The following is a 26937-nucleotide window of genomic DNA, read 5'->3' as shown; positions in this document are numbered from 1 at the left end:
TAAGAACTAATTTCTCTAAGATTAACAATTAACCCTTTCGGCGCTGTAGGCGACTAAAGTCGACATGCAGACAGGCCGCCGTAGGCGACTTTGGTCGACCAAGTTAATATCTTTATTATTAGCCAAGATGTGCTTGTTTCAGTAATGCTGCCATTGTTTTGGATATTTTCTGGAAAATATTTGGCGCTGAGCTGTACATTGTAAGAGATAATTGGTGCCGAAAGGGATAATAAGAACTAATTTTTCTAAGATAACCAATTAATAAGAACTAATTTCTCTAAGATTACCTATTAATAAGAACTAATTTCTCTAAGATTACCTATTAATAAGAACTAATTTCTCTAAGATCACCAATTAATAAGAATTGATTTAATGTAGATATACCTCAGTTAGATATCCGTAAGTTCTTATCACATTTTTGAATATCTTATTAATTAATTTTTATAGCATTAAGTAGAAGTGGTCAAGAAATGAAAAATAGTGGATATGGGGCAATCATTTTACAGAATACCTCATACTACAGAAATAACATGGCTGATATTCCATTGTCTGATCTCGCTTACCAGTAGAATATAGGGAGATATTATAATTATAACACTCACATATTTTATGTGATGTATTTTTTGTGAGAATAGATCATAGGACTGGAGTATGATCAGGATATATTGTTCATTGTTGCAAATGATACAAATCAAAATTAATTGAAATCCTTGATCAATTGATTGAGAATTTACAATGTGTCAAATGCAAAAAAGAAATTTATATGATGTAGCCATTGCTAGATTTATAGCATGTATTGATTGATGTGAACATAAGATTCCTTGTCTTGTCAATACAGAAAATAAATACAGAAAAGGCAACATCAAACTTACATAGAGAGGACAAAGATCATATAATAGTGACAAGATTTATTTGATGTTTCTTGTTATTTTGTCAAACACTTTGATACAATGGTCTCATCATATAAAAGGTATTAATCAATTGCAAACAAATAATGGAATCTCACATTAAGATGTTTTCAGCATTTGCATTGTAAGTGTAGTATTAATATAAGCTTTTTTTTTCAAATTTCCTCAGGATATTAATATACTTTTTCAAGTTTTCGTTTATGTTGAAATTTATGATTTCAGTTGAAATTAAAAGCTGCCATTTTATTGTGTTTTTAATCACAGAGTTAAGAATGATTAACTCTTTTCATTTGGATAAAAATTTGCGAATGCTGTAAAAGTTAATCCGTTTGATATATACCATATACTGTAAAATCATATATTTTTGTGGAGCTCTAATTTCAGGGTTTTCCAATATAAACATTTTTGTTGGCAGTTGATTTTGTTGTTAAGTCTTCGTCGTGAAATCCACTAGTCCAGTAATCCAGGTCAACTTCTGTCCATTTATATTTTGGACGTATAAAATTGTGAATTTAGTGTAGCCACAAATTCAATGGAAATTAATTCCCATGAAAATGAATCATTTTACTGTTTATGTATGTGGTATTTCCATACACATCTTGGTATTTATGTGATATTCTGAATTTAAAAAATTCAATATCCCTGTAAATTTTTGTTCTATGTTTGTAACTGAAATCAATTCAGCTTGTATGTATCTTTGGTTGACAGATTTACTTTATAAAACAAGTTCATATGTAAATTGTAGTTTCTAAATCTGATGTGGTAAGGGTTTTTACAATTACAGGTCATCTGACCGAAGGGTCTGATGACCTATTGCGATCGCCGTTTGTCCGGCGTCGTCCGTCATAAACGTTTTCAACTTCTTCTCAAGTTCTACATGTCTCATTGAGCTGAAACTTACCTCCGCTAGGAATCGAACCCGGGACCCCTGGCTTACTAGTCTGATGCTCAACCAATCATATTAAAGAGAAGTTCTCAAATAGCCGAGTGGTAAATTGCGGCTAGTATTTTACCAGGGTTACATAAGTACAAAGGGTTAATGCAATATTCAAAATAGAGACATTCTACAACATTTGCCAAAAGTCTATTGTTTTGTAAGGATCTTAAATTTGTTTCATTTTATATGTGAAAGACGAAACAGTAGTCAAACAGTTTCTAAAATTCTTAGACACATTTCATAATGTCATGTTAAATGTTAAACTTTTGTAAGATTGTATACTGCATACACTGTATCCAGACACGTGTCTCGTCCATCAGGTAAGGGGAGGTAAGAGAGATACCACAACCATTAACAGAATCCTAGACGTCATTCAATTGTCATGTGATGATTAAGAACAACATTTTGTGATTTTTGTTATGAATAGAATTGTGATAAATGAATATACATGAATATGAGTCATTTATTTCATTTAGCCAAAAGTTTATTCAAGCTATAACTATACCAAGTATGTTGTTTTCAATTTTACATTTGTTTTTGTTTGTAAAAAATTGTCTTCAGACAGTGGCCTTTATAGGCAGGTGACCTCTATACAAAGATTTGATGACTTTGAATCATATTACATTGGAATCCCAAAGAGTTATTCGTGATAAATAGGTTAGCTGGAAGTTTTATAATGATGATGACTAATGAAAACTGAGTACTTCAGTAGATTTTGACAAAATAGAAAGGAATTCATACCAATGATGGTCTATTCAGATGATGTATCAAAAGTTGTTGTTTATGATCTGTTGAAGCAGTTTGTTTTTTATTATACGTGCAATCCTAACAATGAAAGATACAGATTTGTACATATGTCACACAAGTCGTGGATTTTAATCAATTCTAGTCAAAATTATTCAAGACTTTTTGTACATTTTTTAAAGTTATTATGAAAACAATTCACATTTCCATAGTGGCATCTGAGGGAAGACGGCTAAACGTTGTTTCAGTTGAATTTTTTACTGCAAAATTCAACAAGTTGCCTCAGTCTCGACCGTTTCCCGATTACAAAAGTTACAATAATGCAAGAATAACTTCATCAATATGGTCATGTGACTATAGATTACCTGGTCAAATGACTATAGATTACCTGGTCAGATGACCATAGATTACCTGGTCATATGACCATAGATTACCTGGTCATATAACTATAGATTACCTGTATAGATTACCTGGTCATATGACTATAGATTACCTGGTCAAATGACTATAGATTACCTGGTCAAATGACTATAGATTACCTGGTCAGATGACCATAGATTACCTGGTCATATGACTATAGATTACCTGTATAGATTACCTGGTCATATGACTATAGATTACGTGGTCATATGACTATAGATTACCTGATGAAATGACTATAGATTACCTGGTCAAATGACTATAGATTACCTGGTCAAATAACTATAGATTACCTGGTCAAATGACTGTAGATTACTTGGTCAAATGACTATAGATTACCTGGTCAGATGACTATAGATTACCTGGTCATATGACCATAGATTACCTGGTCTAATGACTATAGATTACCTGGTCAAATAACTATAGATTACCTGGTCAAATGACTGTAGATTACTTGGTCATATGACTATAGATTACCTGGTCAAATGACTATAGATTACCTGATCAAATCAACAAATCTCCTATCAGTCCAAGTTCAACTTTTCATTTCTGTGTTTAGATAAAAGATAAAAATGTAGTTTGATGTATTTATGCCTAAAAGTGGCCTATCAGACGTGATAGAATAGTTATAGAATAAGTAATAGGGAACACCTTGTTATTTTTAACAGAAAAATAGAAAACAGATTATGTAAAATGTCACATACATAAACTGTGACTGTTATAAGGTAACAGGTGAATGTATTTAACAAAAATAACAAATTACTGTAAAGTTCAAAACATATAAATCAAGTATCAGTATCGTAGTGATTGTAACCAGGGTAAGTATCAGTATCGTAGTGATTGTAACCAGGGTAAGTATCAGTATCGTAGTGATTGTAACCAGGGTAACAATCAGTATCGTAGTGATTGTTACCAGGGTAAGTATCAGTATCGTAGTGATTGTAACCAGGGTAACGATCAGTATCGTAGTGATTGTAACCAGGGTAAGTATCAGTATCGTAGTGATTGTAACCAGGGTAACAATCAGTATCGTAGTGATTGTAACCAGGGTAAAGATCTCTCTCTGTTGACGTATGATATAGAAAAGAAAAAAAATGTCACAATTTCAAAGAAAATTTTCTGAATTCAGTCAGTGTCAAAGTACAGGTCATAACCTTTACCAGTTTACAGAAACCTCTGGACTTTCGGTATTTTTTCCGGAGGAAATTGGCAGCAGATGAAAGTTTAAATTTTCTCCCCAAATGCCCTTAATATTCAGTGTGTGAAGTCTATTTACATGCACATTGGTAGATGTAGTTTGTTTTTATTTATAGATATGTGTAATATATATTGCCATTTGTTTGTTTTGATATTTTTTTATTACTTATTCAAGACAATTTATTCACAAACTAATATATCAGCATGTAAAATGTATTTTATTGATTGAAAGTGATATGTTATGATGGGTTTGGACTTGTGATGTCAGGTTTATTAGATAAATTAAGTTACTGATGTGATGTCAGAGATTGACAAGTTTATTTGATAAATCAAGTTACTTCTGTGATGTCAGAGATTGACAAGTTTATTAGATAAATCAAGTTACTGATGTGATGTCAGAGATTGACAAGTTTATTAGATAAATCAAGTTACTGATGTGATGTCAGAGATAGACAAGTTTATTAGATAAATCAAGTTACTGATGTGATGTCAGAGATTGACAAGTTTATTAGATAAATCAAGTTACTGATGTGATGTCAGAGATAGACAAGTTTATTAGATAAATCGTTTGTTCCTTTGAGTGGTCAAATCAGTGTTTTCCTGACCAAAACATCCTTTCGAGCCAGACATACATGGCAGTTGCCTTTCCTGTGACGATTCTCACTGTTTGTCACAGTGTAGATTTTTGTATTTTAGGTTCACATGTAATAACAAATATGGAATTTGACTTGGACAAATACTGATAAAAAATTCCATTTGTGATTTAAGAACTTGATTTGATTAGAATGAGATACCATGTGAATGTCATTGAAGAGGAACTTCATTTGAGGTCAAACTGACAAGTGTTGAAAATCTATTTAAAATTTCTCTATTCTATAAAGAAGAAAAAAATGAAATCAGATTTTCTACCTTTGTTTATTTTTAACATTTAAATTACCATACACAATCATTTTATGCTATTAATGTTAGAAGATAATGTAAATTTTGAGATATAAAGTTTTTGTCATTTTCTTCCCAAGTCATTTAAATACAGATTTATTGTACATGTGTTGTGTTGATGAAGTGTAGAATAATGAGAGGCTGAGACTGCTGTATAGTTTGTATGAGCATTCATGTCACGTTCACAAGTATTGTGTGATATCTTGTCCAACACATTTTTGTGCTTAATTACATCCCATTTATAATCATGGTTTAAACTATACTCAGAGGAAACCTTTTGATAAATCTTACTTAGTTATTTAGTGGTGGTTTTGTTGTAATACAAAAAAATTTTTTTTTTCTTGTGTATATATAGGATATGCATATAAATATATACTTTTTTATGCATATAGATATATACTTTTTTCACTTGAATGTCATAGTACTGGATTTTTTTTTTCATACAGATAAGTCCTGAGATAATGATTTCAAGAGTGGAGTTACTTCCATCAGATTATAAAGGAACACTTTTTGGTTTCTTTATTTTATATAACCTCTTTTATAGAAAATGTTGTCATTGACTACCCCCAAAAATATTAAGGAAGTGTCAAAATAAAATAAAGAATTTTTATCAATCAATATTTAAAATTGATGAATATACAATAAAATAACTGATTTTTCTTCTGTTTTATGATTTTTGACTTTTGAAGAGTTTTTCTTTGTTTTTCTTAGACCAGAGTGAAGATATTAGATAGGAGACGTCTGAATTTCCGATTAAGTAAAAAGTTAAATTTGTTGTGAATACCAGTATTTATTTGAGTGTTTGTGTGTAAGAAAACATGGGTTAATGATGTGATTTGTATGAGAGAGGTTGGAAATGGGAAATTTTACCATTTTCTTATTCTACAAACAAGGTGCATGATTCCAGAGTTTCCATGTCTCACAGACAAAATCTGTTCTTCTCATAGCTGTTTGGTGTTTTGTTTCTATGTTTCATATCCCATCCACCATCTATGTTTCATCATTCCATTCCATTGCATGAATGTTTTTCTTAATTTATTGTGTCGTGTTTCCAGAAATAAAACCTAAATAAAACAGAATGCAGTCTTGTTTTTTTTTTCCTTGATTCAGCCTCACAAATAGTTTGGAATGCTACACATCTGGTCCCACCTTCTAAACTTTTTTTGAAGACTTTCAATAAATCTTCAAGCTTCATTTAGTTTACAACAATAGTGAAACAAGCTGATACTGCTTTCTCATGTTGTTCAGGATTGAAGGGTATGAGGGGTCTTGCTATCAGAGAAAACTGGAATACACAAAGAAAATTAACATGATTTGGTAGGTGACCCCATACCTTTCCACATGCAATTGGAGAATCAAACTCAGGTTGCCCAAGTGGAAAGATTTATTTGTCTAAATAGTTGTTCATCAGAAGATGTAATTTTGTGAAGCTGTGTTGGACATGTATACCTGTAAACTTCTCCAAATTTTATGGGACTCTCCAAAATTTCAGTTTCATATTATTGTATGTGAATTTTGTATTTACCCTTAATCTTCCCTGAACCCTGAAGTTAAATTGGTACTTTGCATTAGCATAATTGAAATAAGCAATATTTCATTTTTTTTTTTTTGGGGGGGGGGGGGGGTGATCATACCCAATGATATGGATGTTCAACGTGATTTCGATTTTGCCAAGTGCTTTCTCTGGATTTTAAATCTGAAAAGTTAACAGGTATTAACATGCTTTGTTTAAAGCAAAGACTATAAAAAATAAACAAACACATGTATACTACTTTAACAATCTATTTGTTGTTGTAACACACATATAAATAGTTACATACATTGTATCACAGTTGTGGAAACTTGTATTTCTACAGGTAAACTTTTCTCATTGACAATATATATGGAGAGATATATAATTTTAGATCTGAGCTTATGAAAAGTTCAGAAAGTTTCAATAACTAATTTTCAGTGAAACAAATATCTAGAATTCCAATCAGTCTTAAAAAGAAAAGATTTTAAGGGAAGTTGTGAAAAAGTTCACTTTTGGTACAATAGAGTATCAGCTATATTCAAATTGGAATTATGGGTAATTTAAAGTCATAGTGATATCATGCGATAAAGGAGATCTGTGTAAAAACAGTAAATAATTCTTTAAGAAAATTTAATAGATCATGAGATAAAATACTGATTTTATAAAAAAAATGAAAGAAATGTAGTAGATTAAGGACATATAAAATTTCATTTTCATATAATATATAGCCAACATAAGATAGTAACAATGTAATACTATGTTCATTGTAACACACAAACCTAGGTGGTTCATTCTTACATCAGACAGTGTGCACCACAACTTGATGTCTTAACAATACTGTGAAACTGATAATACTGGTGATGATATAGACTATAGTAGGAAAGGGTAACAACCAACAATAAAAACCAAAAAAAAAAGCCAACAATATCTACAGCTGAGATTATATAGAAATATATCTTTAAATAAATCTTTATGATGCATAACTTCCACCTAGTGAGAGTATAGTGATCAAGCTTGAGCAAAGTGGATAAATATGCAATTAATATATAATTATAATTTTCTGTTTACAATGGAATCTTGTCCAGCACTAATGATTTGATACTCCAGGCTTTCTTAGAAGAAGCAGGAAGATTCCATTGTTCAAACAGATGGATGGAATATTTTTGTTAAAGAGTACAATAATATTAGATAAACATATTATTATAAAGTCAATAAAAAATCTAATATTTACTTCCCAAACCATGAATTAAAATACTTTTTTTAGATTAAAAAGTTTTCTTAAATTTTGTATCGATTAATAAATTATTTTTTTATCAAATGAAACTACAATGTACTGTAACAGTTGTAACAATTACAACAGTTTTAAATTCTACAATACCTGTAATGTTTTTGGTTCAACATATACTGAGATCTGGTCAGTAAAACATGTACTTAGATAATGTATATTGTTGTTCTCTTCTAATTTCATTAGACTTGTGCAACAACGTTGAGCATGCTACGTATTATTGATTGAGATTATTTCATTATCACAGAGATTCAAGAATTTCAAAACTAATATATGTATAACACATTCAAGTATTTAACATTAAATCATGTAAAATTTGAGTTAATACTGAAGACAAACATAAGCTAATTTCTACTGAGTATAGTAACTGTTGTTTTATCATAGAGCAGGGATTCTCCACATCTCCATGGTAACATATCAACATATACCTGATAAGCCAGTATTACAAAATCAATGTGCACACTCCAATAAGAGAAAAAGCATCAATAGAAGAGTCCTGTAAAGGTTTGTTTTTCGACAATCTTGCTTTGTACAACATTACTTCGTCTTGCCAAATCTTCACATTTCTGATTGTATCAGAATTTCCTTTCTTTGTTTACAAATGAAATTTTTTAATCTATGACCAGGTATCTGAACTTAACACTAAACCTTAGTTATTCATTACAGGAATACTGAAACTCTTGGAGTACGTGGAATTAATCTAAATTTTCAGAGTGTTTATTACGTATACAATTTATTTTAAACATGATTAAAAAATATTACATAGACTGAAATATATCACAGCAAGAAAAAACTTAAAAGTAGCAAAAAGACAGTGTAATGTCTATAATACTGTACAATAAAAAAACAGTGGGGCAATATATGTAAATATATTGATAATAAATAGTCTTTCAATGGGAAAATGAAGTTTTTGCACAAAGACTAGAAAAAAGGGGTGCAGAAACACACATATGGTTTAAAGCTTATGTAAAGATATTTATAAGAAAAACAGACTTTGATCTAGTAGATTAACTTTGATATAAGATCAACCTCAAAATGAAATTCTCACTTGAAAACACCAAAATGAAAAACATATTTCACAGAGAAACATTGAACTAAAACTTAATAAGATAACCACTAATTACCGGTAGCTGAAATTGTAAATATATTCAAATTCCTAAAAGATATTCATTTTAAATTGGGAAAAAATAGAAAGTGGATTAAAAGTTATCACAAACATTCAAGAGTTTAAAAAGTGTTAAAAATATCAACTATTACAGGAAATTTATATTTTAATGCTGTTCATAGCTAGGCACTGCTACTGTAATACCTGATTCCAAAAAAATATGTTACATCATTTGTTTCCTCTCCTACACTCTTTCAAGATTATGACATTCAACATCTACAAATGTTCATCTCAGCTTAATCTATTCATTGGTACAAGATTTTAAACATGGAATCAGTTCACTAAAAGAATCAAAATTTATCCAAACTTTTAAACTTTTTTTTAACACAACCTCTAAATTGTTTGATACCAAATAACAAATTCAATATCAAAGTAGAACGAACCAAGATCAATATATAATCGTAGCAAACCTGCTGATCTGGAATTCCTAATTTGAGGTAAGAAAAAACCAACTTAACTTTATAAATTGCTACTTAATTCAAATGCCATCATTTTCTAGTAAAGCAATATCAATACACAGTGACCCTTTATGTCCAATATATTTTGTATAATGAGTTTATGCCCAAACTGAACACGAAAATGATGAAAAACATTTACTTAAAGCTCCAACTGTTACGCATTTGCCAGAGCTGGAAGCTTTTCTGGAGATTTATATACGGACGTGTTCCTGAGGTGTAGATCTTTGTTTATTTTATTGACTGGATGAAGACTTGTAGACATATTTTTCGGAATCGCAAATCTTGCCTTCACCATACTGTCAGTTGGATGTTGAAGAAAGGAATTCTGGTAGGTTGATAAGTAGTCTCCCCTAGTTTCATCAGCAATTTGATTTTTCCATTTGTTTTCAAGTTGTTCAAGCAATCCGAAATTTGTTGGTTTTCCTTAAATTGAAAAAACCAGAATGTAAAGTTCACAGATTGTAATATAAAATTGTACTTTGTTATATGAAATTGTAGTTTGTTGTATGAATTAATAGTTTGAAATATCAAGTTTGCTAAGGTTTAATGAGTCATGTTTGAAGAGCTGCTTAAATGGCTTACTCAAGTTATAAATACTGTTGTGTTTCAACCTTTCATATTTAATGTTATTTGTATCTATCCTTTCATATTGACTTCTACAACAGCTATTTGATAAAAGATTTTACCTTGGAGGGGATAATCAGATCTCTCTGGTGCCCATGACAGTTTGTGACTATTCCAGTCCCGTAATCCTGGCAGATCATTGTTCTCTGTCCAACGTCCATTGTAGTGCTCATCATACCAGGACACAGTGTTGTTGCAGTACCGCTTACCATGATGGTAGAATATGTGCTCTGGACCAAGACCATTGTTTTTCAACAGGGCTTTTCTCCTTACCAGTACATCGGGACGGTGTCCTTTGAAATTACGAAAATCTGCTCTGTGTGTACTATTATGTTTCTGATCTCCCTTGTTGAACTGAAATAAACAAAAATGAGATTCTGATACGAAGAAATAAAAATCTACAAGTACAATAGCAAAGATTTGACGAAACCAGATTGATACTGTCACTTTGATTTGACCGATATTTTTTTTATCTTGCAGCATACAGGGGTGAAGTCCTACGTGTACGGTTTAAGTCACTTTTATCCGGTAGGTTTTGGGGTAAAGTGATACGTTTTATGTAGGAGTCACAGAAGACTCGAACTTTTGATCAATGCAGTCCCTCATGAAAGAAACTTGACACAAACGACACGGTTTCTTTCGCAACCGGAAATGATTGCACTGCAAGACAATACTGTTGCTGGACATGCAGACAGCTTCTATTGGTCTCCAGTATGCCAATTTTCGTGTACCATGACAATTCACAATGCGCATAATTCTGAAGTTCTAACGTTTATCTTATTACAGGAAGAATCCGTGCAGTATCATTTTTTGTGATATGACATTCACATATTACTATTGCAATCTTACTGTAAAACTTACGGTATATCTCTCTTCGGACCAGTTTCCGATTAGAACACCGGGTGCAAATCTTTGTTCAATCCGCCATCCAGGCAAATGCCATTTCTGTGGATCGCCTTGAGCCATATTCCTACCTTCCGCTGTTCCTTATCGGATCACAATTCTCACTTTCTAACTGGAATAGGACGACCGTCATGAACTGCATGTGACGGGACAACAACACATATATTCTTACGCGCCAGTTTATTTTTTTCGACTCCTAACCAAGATATTGAATTAAAATGTCATAATTTATAACTAACCTTTAGTGAATATATTGATAGATTATTTCATTTGAAATTTAAATGTGTTGTTATTAGTTAAGATTTTCAAAATACCACGGACTATATTACTGTGCGGCACTTTAACAACGCGGTATCGTTGCTACAACGTTGCTATTCATTCGAAACTTTTCGGATGTCTTCCATTTAATGGCGCGAGAACAATCCGAATAGTTTAGAGAACGGCGGCAAAGTACAAACCGAAAGTAGATTCTATTCACATGTACAGAATTTTCATTAAAGTGAATATGTATTAAAGTTATTAGATATCTAACAGAAGGCTATTCAATATGCTAAAAGGATATATTCAGGCCTAATGTATTGAATAAAATTTTATATTTACATTTTTTATCCTTTCTCTAATGTGCTTCTAACTTGAACTATCAAATATTAAAATGGCTTTGCATGTACACTGTTGGAGCAATAAAAATACAGTGAAACAAAACACTAATATTGATATGGACATAGAGGCTTATATCCTGCGTCCATTATGTATCCTAAAAAACATAATGATTTTTTTTTTAAAAAGGAAAAGAAAAAAAATATATAGCATTTCAAGGTGATGCCACTACAAAATTTCACCCGGGAGGCCCCAACTTCTATACTCTATGATTTTGGCACCGGTTTAACATTAACTTATCAGAGAAAAACAAATAAATCAACCGTTACAATTAATGTAATATTGAACAATCATCACGGAAAAGTGACAGTCGCTAGCTAGTATCATTCTTCTTAATCTGTTGTTGGCTCTAAATTGAACTGCTTTCCTTTAAACTATTAATTCAATAAGACTTTGTAATAAATAATTCAATAAGGTCCGTATATGTTGTTTCTTAAAATAGACGAAAAAGTTGCATACGTTATGTGTGGCTTACATAAAATTACGGTTGAATTGTCCTGTTTACCTTAATGTTTTATTTGTATACAGGGTTAAACGAGAGAACATGTAACTGTAGTTTAACGAATAAATTACTCACAAGAAACTGTACACTGCGTGTCTCTGCGAATGAATTAAATGTTCTATTAAAGCCATTAGCGGACCAGAAAGATATTCTAAGTGATATTATCTGGGTATTGTGTTCATAGGGTTATAGCGTGTCTTATATGCTTAATACGATACGGCGTTATTACTGCATGTAAATAGTAATTATGTCGAAAAAATATCTAATGAACTTCACCATGCATACAAGCAATATCATCTTTACATACTGGCCGGAATTTCAGCAATGCGTTCGGTAGACAAATCAATATATCAATCATTTAAATTTCACCAAGAGAAAATAAAGCTAACAAGTAATTCTAAATCTAATTCTTCCACACGTGTGTGTATGCTATCTTCGTTACGGTATATGTATTATTTCGCACTTATCGAATTTATGTATAACACAAAGCTACCACAAGCATGGTAAGTATAGTTTCTAATCCTCATTTTAATGTTGGAAAATTCTACTTATAACAGAAATAACGAGAATTTAACATAAAAAAAAGTATCTTATTTCATTTTTAAAGATCAGTGTCTGCTTTAATTTGAGCTTTCTGAACATTGAGATTGCTTGAATGGAGGGGGAACTTATCTGAAATCTGGTTGAAACACACACAGCACGATCGTTCGAGTATATATCATAAAAACAACACAAAAATGTGTTGAATTTCAGAAAAGAATGTCACCAGAATAGACCTTCGTAAGGACGCTTTTAACATCAAAATTTGTTATCTATTTCATTATCATTTCATCTTCAAATTAAAAATAAAATACAGGAGGCGTAGATCTATTCAAATATTAGACATCATTATCAGTATAACAATATATTGTGTAATTCATCTCCAGATTAGAAAATGACAGTTGTCATGATAGGTCTAATGTCATCGAATGAGAAATAGCAAAAATCGTTTTAACACTCTATAGTCCACTTACAAGTATATTTATATCAAATTACAGGCGGACGAACTGACAGAAGATCAGATTGCAGGTAAGATTAAGATTCTAAACAGTGTTATTGCTGATATCTACATGAAAATAACAATGTTGTCCTACGTATATATTTAGAATAAACACATGGACTATAATAACAAAATCTGGTCCATTCTTCGAATTCACTTTTTTTCTAAAAATGGAGAACATAGACTACTAAAACAATATGGTGGTAACATTTTGGCATGCCCCTGAACAGAACGACAAACATGAAGTGCTTATATGATACATAATTAAGAACAATAATATAAATAAGACATATTTTGAGCAAAGCAAGCTAACATTACACCATACTGGCTTAACAAGTTTCAGCCGCCACCAGGAAGATGGCTTAGACTATGTAACTACTTATTCTCGTACATTAAGCATTGTTTTATCAACATATTAACAGTATGTGGTGTAATGAGGTAATATGTGTAACTACACTTTCTTATGGTAATTAAGCTAAGTTAAGGAATATGTTCGTGACCTGTTTAATTGAGCAATACCTAGTCACGAAAGAAGTCTGTCTCTGTAGAATGTTATAAACCTTTTTATTTTCTAAGTATAATTCAGCTGAATGTATCACTGGATTAAACATTACATGGAATTAATGTGATCATTATTTATGATTTTACTTAACAGAGATGAAAGAAGCCTTCAGTTTGTTCGACAAAGATGGCGACGGAGCTATCTCCACTAAGGAGGTTGGCATGGTAATGAGGTCATTAGGTCAGAATCCTTCAGAACGAGAGCTACAAGAAAGGATAGATGAACTGGAGAACGAGGATAAAGGTATTTTATTTGTCTTCTGTTGATAAAATAACAAACTACTACAACTCATAAAGTCAGCAAAAACGCTACGAGTCAAAAACACTCTTTCATAACGATCGAGATGCATGCAAAAACTTCCTTGCCACAACCCACAATGATGAAGAGTCCACAACAACGTCAATACACAAGGCTTCCACAGAATGCACAAAGCTTCCATATAATACACAAGGCTTCCACAGAATACACAAGGCTTCCATAGAATATACAAGGCTTCCATAGTATCTCATATGAAACACAACACACGATGACTTTACAATCACGTTAGGTATAACGTTTTACAAGGTCTGGAGCGACAGGAAACACATCGGGTCACGACTATATAACATCAGGGTGTTAAACAAACACCAATAACTTGCACGAATAGCATTAGGTACCAACAACATCAGGGACAATGAATGGAGCTGCACTGTAACAGGTAGTCATGAAGTAGAAACGGTAATTTGATAATGAACAAGATCAAAAGTTAATCAGTAAAGTTGCTATCCTGTACAGTTCATGATGGGTGTAACTAGAGCACAAATAAACATGTTTGTATATGAAGTAAAATGGACAAGAGTGGATAGCGGGTCAAAATCATTGGATGATCACAACAAAATAGAATATCAGACAGAAGATTTAAACATGTCGGGTTTATCCCCAGATATTTAATATAGTAAATCAATTAAAAGGTTTATCATATCGTGTCAACGATACATCGAACAGGCCGGGTTCGAAAAACAAAACCAGTAAGACAATAAAGCATACAAACTTCACTCGAGTTCACGGGAAGCATTTTTATCAGCAATTATGGCTTTCCCACTTGAAAAGCAACCACTCAAAATAGGACGTAATGTTTGATTTGTTATTTTAACAGAGACAAGCAAACTAAATGTACAATTTTTACATTGAAGGAATTAGTGACATTGACCTTAAGTCCTAACCTTTGACCTGTTGAGGAAACAATATATGATTACGAATTTTGTTAAGGTTTTGCATTAGTTGTAGAAACAAAAACATGTAGTAAGAATTACATCGACTTTCGATTCTCCGACAGTAGGTACATACTGATCACACACACTAAGGAAAATGCATGTGAATTCGGTTGGCTTATGCAATTTTTTTAACAGACTTTATTCCATCTATATTACCAGCGACCTTGGCCTTTGACCGAAAGTGAAATGCAAGTCTAAGAGAGCGATCTCATTTAGAAGAGTTGAGGGTTGAGTATGGTAACCAAGAGGGTAACCGACTCCACTGGATGACGTCCGACGACTTCAAAGGCCACATTAATATTTCTAGTGACGTAATTAATAGTTAATCTATTCCATTATGATTTATTAGCAGGCGGCGGTCTGGTAGATTTCCCAGAATTTCTCACATTGATGCTGAAATCTATGAAGGAAAAGGACACCCCGGAAGACCTTCGGGAAGCATTCAGAGTGTTCGATAAGGACGGAAATGGGTTGATACCTACAGCAGATCTCAAACAGGCGATGATTAATCTCGGAGAGAAACTGACCGACGAGGAAGTAGAGGAAATGATTAAGGAAGCGGACAAAACAGGGTCCGGTCAAATTGCATTTGAAGGTAAAGCTACAATTAAACTTGAAAAAAATATATTGCACAACAAAAATACGTTCTTTTTAGTACATGTTGGATTTGATTATATTTTTAACCATGTTTTGATGTCGGAGTGGTTCTGATGCACGTGTTTCTGCGATATTATTTAATATAATAGTATTTATCCTTTGACAATAGATGTTCTTTACTTCTCAGTAAACTCTTATTTTCTCTATATCTACATGGGAGTTATTTTTATACTTACCTTGTACTTACTATACATTTATTAACCTAATTTCGTTGACTCTCTTGATCTCATAACTTATACCTATTTTCTTGAATCATACTTACTTATTTACCTATATTGTACTTATAGACCCAATATTCATTGCCCCATTAGATACCACGTACTCCACTCATATCATCTGGATTTCACGTGCCTAGATAATGACTTCAATCAAAATTTCTAACCTTTAACGTATATAGTAAATAATTATTGTCTCGAGGTAAGATTTTGCTTCACATCGTATGTATCCTATTTTAGTATAAACTTATTCTCAAGTTTCAAATGCATTAAACGAATAAAACTTGATATAGTATTCAAATTGATTTTTTCAGAATTTGCAACCCATATACTTACCGTAAACATGTGAAGGTAGTGAGCTACTACCTCCTGCCAGACAGAAAGTCCTTTGAATAAACTCAGTAAGTGGCTTAGTTCATGCTTATTTAAGGAGTTCTCGCCCTTGAAGATTTCTTGACGCCTCCAGTGATGGTATTGTGATGTCTCAAACTATCTATCACAACGTCTACACACTGGAAATTCCTATTTGCTCGTGGTGGCCGACAGATGGAGGTGCTATACACATGGTCATATGTAAACACACTGAATGACAATTAAATTCTACAATTCAGTAATTATTATATGTTGTTATAGTGTTTATTCGTTATATAAATAGTATTGGTATAATTAAAGGGGTACTGTAAAAACGGCAACTTTACAATCTTAAACAGCGGTCTGTTTACAGAAGTAGTCGGTTTCTTTATCAATCTTATTTTAGAAAATGAATTTGTTTTAAATTCCATCCACGGAAACGCTGAAAATTAAAACTACCGAAATGAATTTCCTTTCCAGTATGAACTAAGACATTTCCCATTTAATTAATATTAATGGTTTTATCATTCACCAGTTGTTTGGTGAACTCGCTCATGTAATATTGTTTTGTTTATGTCACTCCTGTGATATATCCTGGAGAACGTATGTTCTCCTATGCCAGTCAGAAATCGATATTGATGACATGATATGGCCAATGGCGTTATATTATGATTTGAAAATGGTGCAACAACATCGATTTCAAAATGATGTTTAAAAATATCCTAGGTTTATCTCCATTTCATGTTGGATTTTGTGAGACGCCACGTTAAGTTTTGCTCGCCATGACTCGCAGACATAACACAGTCACTTCTAACACTCGTTTAAGATCTCATATAAAATGAAAACTTAACTGAGATGTAATGTGACTAAATAAGTTACTAAAAATAGCTACCAGTCACACAGATATCACCACACAGTTCTTACTCTTTGTTAAACAAAAGGCGGGAGACCACTCTGTCTGGCTTAAATGCTATGTTAACAGATTAGGTCATTAAATCGAAAATATCAAAACGTTAAAAGGTTCTAAAGGTGTTTTGTAAACACAAAGAATACTAAAGTTTATTTTGTACCAGGTATATTTCGATTAATAGAGACAGAACAATGTAAAATAATTTCATTCTTGACTCCTTAATATGTTTTGTGTCCCATAACAGTCTTATTTGTTATAAATGATATATATTTGATTTTAAAATAGACCAACAACATCTATCATAGGAAAAACGTGAAATAACATCCCCGTCTGTAAATGAATAATTTTTTCAACTAAGGAGACAGTAGGGTTGATATTTTTATCTGTGTATCAGTGAAATAAATATTACTGTTACGTAATATGTATATCTTCACGCAGCTGAAGAAATCTCAATAAAGGCATAATACCGAGGTATTAGATCCTTTGATATGTCACAAGATCTGTTTTGTTCTAGCTATAATCAATCATTATTTCAAATGGACATACATATCAATATCGAGCTACTGTGATAATCACCGCGGTTTGTTTTTTGGTAGACATTTCTTGTGGACGTTTAGTCGTACTCTGAATGCCATGTTTTAATTTGGCTAGTGGCACGGTGTACATGCACTTAGGTTAATTTGAAATGATCAGTTGTATGAAAATGACGAAATGTTTTTATTGCCAGTGCATTTGTCCATCTATTTTTTTTTAAATTCCACCGATCAGTTTGGGTTTTCCTCGTTAGTCTTTTCAAGGTCGAGACAAAAATGTTTGGTTTAATTCGTTATTTTGCTCTTCTATATCCGATTCTAAATATACATTAAAAAGTGCTATTCACTTGAGTGTGTTGTACAATGTAAATTATATTCTATACATTAATAGTACATGTGATACAAAGGTCTCTACTGTAAACCAACTATATACTATAATAGTTTGCTTCGCGAGAATTAATCGACACAAACTTCTTGTAATACACTTATCACGAAAATCTTTATCCACGAAAAGGTTGTGGGGTTGAGAGAGAGGACAGAGAGGGCACGTTTTTATTTCTACACCGTTCGGTCTATTTCATATGTGTCGACTACACAAAACAAACTATTACTAGCATTATTCTTGTCTATATCCCAGAAACTATGATACATACGAAATTTGAATTTAGCAACAAACTAGCTTTCAATCAAGCTGTATGATTAGCGTGCTGGTTTCCATTTTCCTATAGTAAATTTCCATCTCTTTATAGCAACATTCCTGCATTCCCAACCTGTGGGGTTTACACTTCGCAGTTGATTCGATAGTCAAAGTACTTTTCCAATTACCACGATTTTCGTTCAAGATGTCGACAAATGACATATGCAGACTGACGAAAATTATAGGGAAGTCTAAGGTCGTCATAGACAGCTAATGAAGAAATATGTCTTTCTTGTGCGATATGAAGCTGGACGTGTTTGATGCTCGTTAGTTTGTCTGTTGTTTCCGTTGTGTGATATGAAGCTGGACGTGTTTGATGCTCGTTAGTTTGTCTGTTGGTTCCGTTGTGTGATATGAAGCTGGACGTGTTTGATGCTCGTTAGTTTGTCTGTTGTTTCCGTTGTGTGATATGAAGCTTGACGTGTTTGATGCTCGTTAGTTTGTTGGTTCCGTTGTGGGATATGAAGCTGGACGTGTTTGATGCTCGTTAGTTTGTTGTTGGTTCCGTTGTGCAATATGAAGCTGGACGTGTTTGATGTTCGTTAGTTTGTCTGTTGTTTCCGTTGTGTGATATGAAGCTGGACATGTTTGATGCTCGTTAGTTTGTCTGTTGTTTCCGTTGTGCGATATAAAGCTGGACATGTATGGTGCTCGTTAGTCTTTCTGCTGGTCTGTTGTGCGATATAAAGCTGGACGTGTATGGTGCTCGTTAGTCTTTCTGCTGGTCTGTTGTGTGATATAAAGCTTGGAGAGTTTGACGTTCGTTAGTTTGTCTGTTGTTTCCGTTGTGTGATATGAAGCTGGACATGTTTGATGCTCGTTAATTTGTCTGTTGGTTCCGTTGTGCGATATAAAGCTGGACGTGTTTGATGCTCGTTAGTTTGTCTGTTGTTTCCGTTGTGTGATATAAAGCTGGACGTGTTTGATGCTCGTTAGTTTGTCTGTTGTTTCCGTTGTGTGATATGAAGCTGGACGTGTTTGATGCTCGTTAGTTTGTCTGTTGTTTCCGTTGTGTGATATGAAGCTTGACGTGTTTGATGCTCGTTAGTTTGTTGGTTCCGTTGTGGGATATGAAGCTGGACGTGTTTGATGCTCGTTAGTTTGTTGTTGGTTCCGTTGTGCAATATGAAGCTGGACGTGTTTGATGTTCGTTAGTTTGTCTGTTGTTTCCGTTGTGTGATATGAAGCTGGACATGTTTGATGCTCGTTAGTTTGTCTGTTGTTTCCGTTGTGCGATATAAAGCTGGACATGTATGGTGCTCGTTAGTCTTTCTGCTGGTCTGTTGTGCGATATAAAGCTGGACGTGTATGGTGCTCGTTAGTCTTTCTGCTGGTCTGTTGTGTGATATAAAGCTTGGAGAGTTTGACGTTCGTTAGTTTGTCTGTTGTTTCCGTTGTGTGATATGAAGCTGGACATGTTTGATGCTCGTTAATTTGTCTGTTGGTTCCGTTGTGCGATATAAAGCTGGACGTGTTTGATGCTCGTTAGTTTGTCTGTTGTTTCCGTTGTGTGATATAAAGCTGGACGTGTATGGTGCTCGTTAGTCTTTCTGCTGGTCTGTTGTGCGATATAAAGCTGGACATGTTTAATGCTCGTTGGTTTACCTGTTGGTTCCTTTGTGCGATATGAAGCTTGGCGCGTTTGATACTCGTTAGTTTACCTGTTGGTTCCTTTGTGCGATATGAAGCTTGGCGCGTTTGATACACGTTAGTTCGCTTTTTGTTTCCGTTGTCGTATACCTTGATCTTGTTTGAAAACGTGACATTATTTAATAAGATTGACCAAGGTTTACATGGCGAGTGCTGTCGATGAAGCAGAAGACGTTTACTCTTCAGGAACACCTAATTTTATTTTCCTTGTTCTTTTCAGGAGTCTACGTGTAAATGTTTCTTTTATTGAATTTGAGTTTGAATTATGATCATGTTGAATTGTTGGTATTTTAATGACGTTTTTGGTCTCGAGAGACGTAAATTGATGAAGAATTCAAGTAACTTAGATGATTGGATTATCACATTTCTGTAGGATTATCAATCCGATACGTAAGAACAGAAGGCGGTACCGTATCCGATTATGTTTGCAGGTGTCGAAATGGATGTCTTTTTTTCTGTCAAATGGTGCCCCTTTCCCCTGTTATTCCATCCACTTTCATTCAAAATATCAACATTTCGTGTTAGGTTTCGATGACAGTAGCAGCGCTAAAGGGAAAAACGAATAATCGCGAAATAAACATATATTATTCAATTTTAAAATTGAATAGGTTTGTTATAGAAATACTGACGTTCCCTTCTTTGGCATGTTGACATGTTGGTATATAACGGTAGACTTTTAGATATTGACTATGTACGTCAAACGAGCACCAACGGTCAATGTGTTCTGTGAAGACAACTAAATGGTAATCAATACTTTGCTATTGTTGAAAAGCCGTTAACCAACAAAGTTTAAGATAATTTCTTACAAAGGCGTCATTTAAAATCACTAGAGTGTTGCGGTATGATTGTTTCATTGTTATCTACCGGTGCGCAATCATTTAAACTTAAGAACAGTGCCGTCGATTAAAGACCATCAAAACAAGAATCTTATTTGATAAAACAGAAATATATACTAGTGGTTGTTTGTAGATATTCGTGCATGTGAATATAACCACTGACTGGAGTCTGTCCTCAGTCCTTCTGATATTATGGTAAGTGTTTATTTTGTGTTTATAAGCACGTTCGGTCGTGATTCGCATGCATATTGATTTGAATTAATTTTTATCGCATAAGAATGAAAATTATGGTACGGATTACAATTTCTTAAGGACGTGCACCTGATCAACATACGACCAATGTTTACAGTCGTATAACTGCTGATTATATCTTGGGGATATATTCCGTCGTATTATATGATTGTATTGGCTTGTTCTTGAAATTGCAGCAAACATCTCTCATCCTGTGTGAAATTTAATGTTGAGTTAGCGTTAGGTAAAATGACCCTTTTGATAATTCGATCAAAAAATTTATACATAATAGAAACAAATCTGATGCATATAGGCATTCATATGTTATCCTCTTCTACATCATGTTTTCTTTTCTTATATCCAGGAAGATCTTTCAGAAAGTGAAATTGCAGGTAAGATAGGATTCATATATATTATTCAATATCATTATAACTGTCAAGGAATTGTTTAACATAAATATGTTATACATTATGTTGTCATACGGGTTGTATATGATGAGCACTAATCACGTACACTTGATTAAATTTGGAATCATTGGAATCACAAATGCATTCTATATGATGTAAGAAAAACCAACATGTCAACAGAATCGTACATGTGTGTATTACAGGCTTACAGATAGGTTTTTGATGTTGTACTTAAATATATGTCTACTTGTCATTAATTCAAATATGTTGCGTAATACGGTAAAGAGGAAGGGAAACAGCAATAAAAACAACAAAACAACAAAAATAAAATAGTAAAATAAAATTAAAATAAAATATTAGTTCAAACACAAGGTCAATGAAACTATGAGGAAAACAAGAGCAAAAGTTATGCGGATACTTCTAAATAAGTACAAAGACAGTAAGACCAGAAGTTCTGGAGCGATAAGCGTCTGCTACTTCATCGACGACACCCGTATTGTAAATTATGGTCAATCAAATAAGTAATGACATGTTCTCAAATGAGAGCTAGGTGCATTCAGCACACTCATGATCACCAAACACGTTCAACTATCGCAAAATGAATGCATTTCAAATTAGGTCACTTCCCCATAATCTCCATCAAACTGCATCTCTCACAACATTGTGTTGTGTGTTTCTGTCGTGATACTCTAAATAAGTCCATGAATGTCGAATAAGCTGCGGTGTTTACACACCATAGATTAGAGATGTAGGAGTGTTGCTGTCCAGAAATGGAAAATTCACAATACGGAAATTGAAATCAGCATGTTCATCATACAGCTTGATAGAAAGCTGTTCCTTTCGAATTCATTATCAGAAAAGAATGAGGTAAGTGGCTGTTGTAGAAGAGTTCTTAATTTCCTGTTCTGGTGGGTATATATAACATCAATAAATCACTTGTTATATAAGTCATCAACATACCTGAAAGTCAAATTGAAGGATTTAACTTGGGACTAGGGGAGGATTTACCTTTGTATCATTTTGGTAAATAAGAACATTATAATTTTTGTTCGCGTTTATTTGCTTTACCATCATTAGTTTGCATCGCAAAATTTCATAAATGTCTAGCAAAGCACAGCTGACATTGATGAGCGCATTTTGTCTGTCTGCATAGTGATATTTATTAATATCAAAATGTATTTCTATCTATTTTTTATGCATTTTACGCATTTTCCCCGCATTTTAGTCTGAAGCCAAAAAAGAAAACTTATCAATCATGCAAGGCTTATGAAATTTATTTGATCGGCTAACCTCTTAAGAATACCTCTTGTATAGAAGCAATCTTTACCGAAATATTCCTTCAAAGAAGAAAAGATTTAAAATATGCGATCGTTAGGGTAAGTTCCAGTACTGGTTTTAACCCTGCTGAAGCCTGTAGAATTACGTTTTGTCTTAAGCTGGTCGAAATAATTAGAATCATCATGTAATGTGCAATATCCTATTGCTTGATATTTTTATGACATGAGATTCGATTGCTAAAGTGTGTGCAGACATACCAAATTTTGTTAAGCATCATCTATATTTTGTAAGCACATACTTTGTTAAACAAAAACAAATAGAAAAATTTGATGAACTCTCTAATAAATCTGTAATATTGCTGACCTTGGTCGCAAATTCTTCAAAGTTAAAAAATTTAAATCATTATAGGCACTGGAGAGATCTTTTCTTCTTCAGAATCATCTTGGTGTGCAAGTTTTGAGATGAAATAACACGAACTCGTTAACAGAGATTGAAAAGAGTATTCGCAATAACATTTAGCACATCTCTTTACTCATACCGATAACTAAGGTCTTGGTTTACATATATAGATACACTAGATATGTAGATAAATTTTGGTCTTTGGTGGAAATATTACTTTGCTTCATTTTTCAATGCATACGCAATACATACATGTATTATTTTCAGAGTACAAAGAGGCGTTTAATCTTTTTGATAAAGATAAAGATGGAAGGGTGTCAGAAAACGAACTTGGGACAGTGATGAGATCCCTCGGGCAAAAACCAACAGAACAGGAACTTTGCGACATGATAAATGAAGCAGATTCCGATGGTAATTTCATTGCTTTACACGTCTGAAATAAAACAAATATTGTTTTGTATCGAAATGACGGAATACGTATAACTACTTACACAGACCCATGAAAATAACGAGGAGACCATGTAAGTAATGATGATCTGCTTCTTCGACAGCCAACATCAAGTAGGCCATCATATCTAAATACTGCTATGCTATCAAAGTGGGAGCTGGAGTAGCGTCAAACAAACCAGCAGGTATACAAACGAACGTTTAACACAATGAAGGTCACATGCACAAGTAACAAGATCTTTTTCCGAATCAAGGCCGCTACCATGTAAAAAGCTAAGATGAGTATGTGACCATTTTGAAGGGGAGAGGATGAGGGAAGCGTTGTTGGTTTTCTTCTTTTCGACCCCTCATTTCATCTTTGCAGAATTACATATAACTGTTACCTTATATTACGTTCTATTCGTCTGAAGCTTTCATTTTGTCAGTTTTTAATTGCTGAAAAACTCATTGATGTTTTATTTAAGTCAGAAAACGCTGACATGCCAACAAATGTATTATCCAAAGATGTATGATGATGATATACAAAGGTTTGCACGAAAGTACATGGATACTAATAGAATCATGTCTGGGTGTTTTTCGGTTCATATATTTGAAACAATGTTTAATAAAGACTATCTTATTATTAACTTATTATCATCATACAGGAAATGGTACTATCGAATTTTCGGAATTCCTCAATATGATGAAAAAGATGCAATCTTCGGATCCACATCACGATTTATTTGAGGCATTCAAAGTGTTTGATAAGGATGGTGACGGCAGCATTTCAAAGAGTGAGCTCAAGGAGGTAATGAACTCCCTAGGAGAGTCACTAACAGATGCCGAGGTAGACGCTATGATGAATGAAGCTGACATAAACAAGGACGACAGGATAGATTTTGAAGGTTTGTGTAAATACCACATGTCCTGAATGACAACATATTCAATTGCTTTTCATTTCCTTCAGAAATCATTACTGAAAAAGCTGGAAATTTTATCCGATATTTTTTCAGAAACATGCTAAATATTTTTTTTATTTCCCTTTCATTGGATTGGTGAGAGAAATACCTACAATTAATACAAGTACACTTTTTTGTATTTCATCTTTTTCAATATTCACAAAATTGTTCTTTCTTAAGAAAATTGCAATATTGATATGTTTATTTTGCATATTTTTTAAAAACATGTTGAAGAAAAAAATACATTGAAACCAATAAAAAGAGAAAACATAAATTCTCAAAGATGTCAGAGCGAAGAAAACAGTCAATGGTAACGTGTATATATATATGTAATTCATATGTATGTATAAAACGGGAAAAATGAACAATTTCTTATCGATTACATTCCTTTACGATTAACCAGACGGCAACTCAAACGAGAGGAGTTAAGTAACACTTTATACCTTAAAATGAAATAAACGGCGACTATCTGTTTAAATTTCAGAATTCAAGCAAATGATGTTAAACCAGTGATAGGGCCGCATTGTTTATGGAGGAATACGCAAGTTTTTATGCATCTGGAATCTAGACGCAATGTGACTTTGTTTAGGGGACCAATCCTGGTTAAAAGTTATCGAAGATATTGTTTCATGATGAAATCATGCAAATACATCGTTAAAAATACATAGTTAAAACCATGTTCATATTGTTAATCAATCTGTAAATGTATTTATAAAATTAACCAGATTTATTTCATCAAGCGTAATAAAAAGAGTTGTAAAAATGTAGTTTGTTGTTTATTCATTTATTTTTTTTTATTATTATTGAATTGTCATTTTAGTAAGGACCGGACAATAGCGAAGAAATTAGAAGTACAAACGGATTTGAATTTAGTCAAACAGACAATGGTTTATCCTTCTATGAGATTTAACTGGCAAAATTGAAAGTGAAATGGAAAAGGTGGTTGAGGGGGGGGATGGGGAGAGAAGAAAATAGTCATTTTCAACATAATCATGATCAAAACTCAAATTCAATGAAACTAGGGCAAAATATGAACAAAATAATTGTTTACATTGAGAGTAATGAAAACACACAAGGATCATAAGACCAAGTGTTCCGTCCAGGAGCTTTCTGCTTCATAAAGCTTGGTCAATTCAACTAAGTCAAAGACTAATGTCATGCTTAAGATGAGAACAACAACGGAATCAACAGGTAAAATTACAGAGCATCCAATGCTTCCTATCGCACAAAGAAATAGATTAATTCTAAATGAGATCACGATAACGACCAAACTTTTCATCAGCCGACTTCTTTTGAAACCTTGTCTGTCCGTCATTGGACGAATCTTTGCGCGAAAATTGTGATAATGTCAGCAGGCCTTTGAATATCGAATCAACTGCGGCTAGAAAAACCCTTGTAATTATTGTCACATCGATGGGGAAGTGAACATACATCCCAAATCTGACAACGGTATCAAGTTTGAATAAAGATTTGATAACAAACATGTAGTTATAGTACAGAAATTCGATAGTGATGATTATAAATGATGATAAATGTATTTATAGAATTAACCAGATTTATTTCATCAAGCGTAATCAAAAGAATTTTAAAAATGTAGTATATATACACATATATACACATCGGGTCAGATATATACATATAACAATTGTTTTAGTACATTCGAATTCATTCAAAAGACACAAAAATGATGACTTTAATAATTTTTCAATAATTCTCTATAAGTCGAATCAAATAGGGTATCAAATGATCAATCGCACCAGGTTTCCATTAAGAAGACCAAGACATTTGAATTTGTTTGAGATATGAATGTGGTATATGTTATTCACGATATCAATATCAACAGTATTTTCGGTGGTTTGCTGGCAGAATGATATGTTATATAGTAATAATTTTTTTGCAATCTAAATATTTCAAAGATTCAGTTTATATCTATTGATTGGTACTCGGGTGATGTTTTGGTAACGTACTGGCTCTACAGCTAGACGACATGGGTTCGATTTCCCGGTCAGTCTATGCATTAATTTGTGGATATTTACCAGACAATAATGTAATGTAAGGTATAAGCTTGATTCGCAATTTTAAAAATAAATATGTCTATTATAATATCTATGTATATCTATAGCTCGACCTTGTTAAAATTTAGAATGTTTTGAGTATTTGATTGGTCGTTTCCCTCTTGGGTGTATACTAAAAACACAAGTTCAAACAGGATACCAAATCTGTATCGAGAGTAACAGCATCAACGATGAAAATACAAAAGGATGATGAAAAAGAAAACTACC

At 33.0% G+C, this 26937-nt stretch overlaps 2 protein-coding genes across 2 annotated transcripts; one reads left to right on the top strand and one right to left on the bottom strand.

The window, feature by feature from the left end:
* Positions 1-9585: 9585 nt before the first annotated feature.
* LOC132557946 (cilia- and flagella-associated protein 107-like) lies at positions 9586-11156 on the bottom strand. Its single transcript, XM_060222477.1, has 3 exons — positions 11052-11156; positions 10253-10544; positions 9586-9989 (listed from the first exon to the last, which is right to left on the bottom strand). The coding sequence occupies exons 1-3, from the start codon at positions 11154-11156 to the stop codon at positions 9721-9723; spliced, it is 666 nt and encodes a 221-aa protein (XP_060078460.1). The 3' UTR covers positions 9586-9720.
* Positions 11157-13946: 2790 nt separating this feature from the next.
* On the top strand, positions 13947-25206 carry LOC132557671 (uncharacterized). Its single transcript, XM_060222193.1, has 5 exons — positions 13947-14096; positions 15456-15701; positions 23538-23681; positions 24362-24601; positions 25140-25206. Exons 1-5 carry the CDS (start codon positions 13949-13951, stop codon positions 25166-25168), a joined length of 807 nt encoding a protein of 268 aa, XP_060078176.1. The 5' UTR covers positions 13947-13948; the 3' UTR covers positions 25169-25206.
* The last annotated feature ends 1731 nt before the right edge of the window (positions 25207-26937 follow it).

Source organism: Ylistrum balloti, unplaced genomic scaffold (assembly GCF_031769215.1).
Source record: "Ylistrum balloti isolate Yb309-2 unplaced genomic scaffold, AGI_CSIRO_Ybal_v1 Utg369656, whole genome shotgun sequence".
Lineage (NCBI taxonomy): Eukaryota > Metazoa > Mollusca > Bivalvia > Pectinida > Pectinidae > Ylistrum > Ylistrum balloti.
This window is presented reverse-complemented; position numbering and strand designations above follow the sequence as displayed.